Source organism: Cryptomeria japonica, unplaced genomic scaffold, assembly GCF_030272615.1.
Source record: "Cryptomeria japonica unplaced genomic scaffold, Sugi_1.0 HiC_scaffold_227, whole genome shotgun sequence".
In the NCBI taxonomy this organism is placed as follows: Eukaryota; Viridiplantae; Streptophyta; class Pinopsida; order Cupressales; family Cupressaceae; genus Cryptomeria; species Cryptomeria japonica.
Genome location: NW_026729049.1, coordinates 124,200 through 127,305, shown reverse-complemented (window position 1 = coordinate 127,305; position 3,106 = coordinate 124,200). Strand labels below are relative to the sequence as shown.

General features: G+C 33.1%; 1 protein-coding gene across 1 annotated transcript; it reads left to right on the top strand.

Annotated features, from left to right (window-relative positions):
- Window positions 1–1,523: 1,523 nt before the first annotated feature.
- LOC131868974 (replication protein A 70 kDa DNA-binding subunit A-like) lies at window positions 1,524–2,285 on the top strand. Its single transcript, XM_059215711.1, has one exon. It carries the CDS (start codon window positions 1,524–1,526, stop codon window positions 2,283–2,285), a length of 762 nt encoding a protein of 253 aa, XP_059071694.1.
- Window positions 2,286–3,106: the final 821 nt, after the last annotated feature.

Below are 3,106 nucleotides of genomic sequence, written 5' to 3'. Positions count from 1 at the left end.
TTCTGATATAAGAACTACAATTCATCATGCTTATAATTTACTTTTAATTCTCAAAAGGTATATATGCACAATGACATCTTTAGCAGCTACCTCTGAACCCATAGAGCACTCCACTATTGATAATTTGGTAAGCTATATTATGAAAAATTTTCAATATAGAAAGCTTTTATGCTCTTCTTTTGAACAGTTCATTGGTCTTTTCCATTCCATCCTTTTCATTATCGCATGCGTACTTTTTGGATGGCATATTACAAAACTATATACATACTGTATACATAACATAGCTTGATTACATCGTTTACTAAGACATGCTTTACATTAACAAGTAAGGAAATATATGAGCTGGTTGCCATTAAAATTAAATCCTCTATACTCATATTATTTTTTTTAGACAATAAACCAAGTGTATATCCCTACCCCTTTTGCAATTCAATCTATCAATGCTGGGGATGACCTTCCTTCAGCATTGCTGCAAGTCTTGTCATTTCAGAAAATGCAGAACAACAAAGATGATACTGACAGACATAAACTAGTCTTATTTGATGGCACATACATGCAGTTGGCAATCTTGCCTTCTAAATATGCTACTCTCATACTTTCAGACATTCTAAAAATAGGGACAATAGTCCAGTTATCGAGCTATACATGCCGATACATATGGAACACAAGGTAGGAAATCAACTATGATTATTAAATACAATACGTTTCATCTTTTTTAAATTTCGTTTATGTATAATGAGCAATAATTTAAGAAGAAGTATTTTGTTTCCATAGGACTATTGTAATACTTAGTCTGGAAGTCAAACAAATTGATTGCCCGTTCTTTGGTAAACTAGAATATCTATTCAAAGAACAACAACCAGAAATTATGTCTGATGACAGACCATCAATATCTAAACGCTCTCTTCAGTTTGCAACTGAATTGCCATCCCCACAAACAACAACTTCTCCAAATATAAGCCCTATCAAAACTTTGAATCCATTCCAAAATAAATGGACTATCAAAGGGAGAGTCACTCATAAACAGCCTATTAAGGCATATAGCACAGCGACCAAAAATGGCCATGTCTTTAGCTTTGACATTGTCGATTGTGATGGTTCTGAAATTAGAATTACATGTTTTGATGAGATAGCTAAGTTACACTCTAACAGTGTGGACATAGGTTCACATTATATTATTTCAAAAGGATCTGTTAAGGAGGCAAACGCAAGGTACAACAAACTAAACAACCATCTAGAAATCACGTTGTCTGATACATCCATACTAAAACACTGCACCAATGAAGAACAACCAGATCAACAAACTCCTCCTTTCACACCCATTAGTGAATTGTTTCATCTAACAAATAACATGCTGGTTGACATAATTGGTCTTGTTCTATAGAGATATCGTTCCTATACACAGGAAAGATGGCAGTCAAATACAAAAAGGTGTGGTGAAAATTAATGATCTCTTTGGTTCAACAATTGACATCAACTTATGGGGTCCAATGGCAGAATAAAAGGGCCTGGAATTGAAAAATATGCTGACCAAGGATAGTACGCTTATCCTTGCTTTACATAATGCTTGTGTTGGCTATTTCAATGGGAAGCTTATAAACATAATAGCTGCAACAACATTACATATCAACCCAAATTTTCCAGAAGCAGAGCTTCTCACATTAAGAGGAAAGGACCCTTTGCTTGCTGTACCTTTTGTTGCACAAACTATCCACATAGATGGCAGATATACTAGAATGACAATATCTTCAATCCGTAAGGGGATGAGCATTAGACCAGAAACAATTCAGACAACATTGCTAGCTGTTCTGCGCTTTGTGAATGTCAATGACAAAAAATTCTATTATGCAGCTTGCCCACTAATAGTGAATGAAAGGCCTTGCAAGAAAAAGTGTACACATCACGCTAATGACTCTTGGTTTTTCTCTAGATGTCAAATGACTATGCAAGACTGCAATTATAGTTACCTCTTGCCTCTAAAGTTGCAAGATGCCATAGGTACTCTATGGGCCACTGCATTTGACGAGGGTGGCATTCACTTGCTACACAAAACTGCAAAACAACTCTATGCACTCCAAAACGATGGAACAACAACAGAAACACCTTCCTCAGTGATCAAGAGAGCACTGTCATGTTACTATTCATTCACACTGCTGGTTTCTACTGAGACATATAATTCAGAAACGAAGATGAAAGTCAAAGTCAATAAAGTTGCTCCTGTTGAATTCAAGGCTGAGTGCCATGCATTACTTGCAAAAATTGGCTGCCTAAGTACAAAGAGTTAAAATTATAACGCATCTTTTCTAATTATTAAACTTTCCAGTTTACAATACAATTATACTATTACTTAATTTTCATGTTTAGTACTTTTACATATACAAACAAGCATGTTTTACACGGACAAGGGTGCTTCTATAAATATCTATATGGACATTTCTTACATCTACCAATTATCTGTTTGAAAGCTTTTCCTCTTGACATTAGTTATTTTCAGTCATAGTCTTTACTTTTATATGTGTTGACAGTATGTTGTTTGTTAATAATCTAGACATATATGCACGTATATTGTTCTTTTTCTGGTCTTATACCTATCTGTTTAACAATACAATACATAACTATATATAAGTATTCATAGTTATAGTATTTTGGATATATACATGTACTTATATATGTGCATATGTTCATATACAAAACCTTGAATTTTTAAATTATGTGTATATGTATACATACATCTGTATGTATCAGAATTTACTATAGTTGTGCATACCTATATTACAATCATGCTTTTAAAATCTATATGGACATTTCTTACATCTACCAATTATCTGTTTGAAAGGTTTTCCTCTTGACATTAGTTATTTTCAGTGATAGTCTTTAATTTTAAATGTGTTGATAGTATGTTGGTTGCACATAAACTAGACATATATGCACGTATCTTGCTCTTTTTCTGGTCTTATACCTATTTGTTTAACAATACAATACATAACTATATATAAGTATTCATAGTTATAGTATTTTTGATATATACATGTACTTATATATGTGCATATGTTCATATACAAAACCTTGAATTTTTGAACTATATGTATATGTACATGTGCATATG

Bases quoted from the DNA above. Each gene is read 5' to 3' on its own strand.
- LOC131868974 (XM_059215711.1), top strand. From the start codon at position 1,524: ATGCTGACCAAGGATAGTACGCTTATCCTTGCTTTACATAATGCTTGT.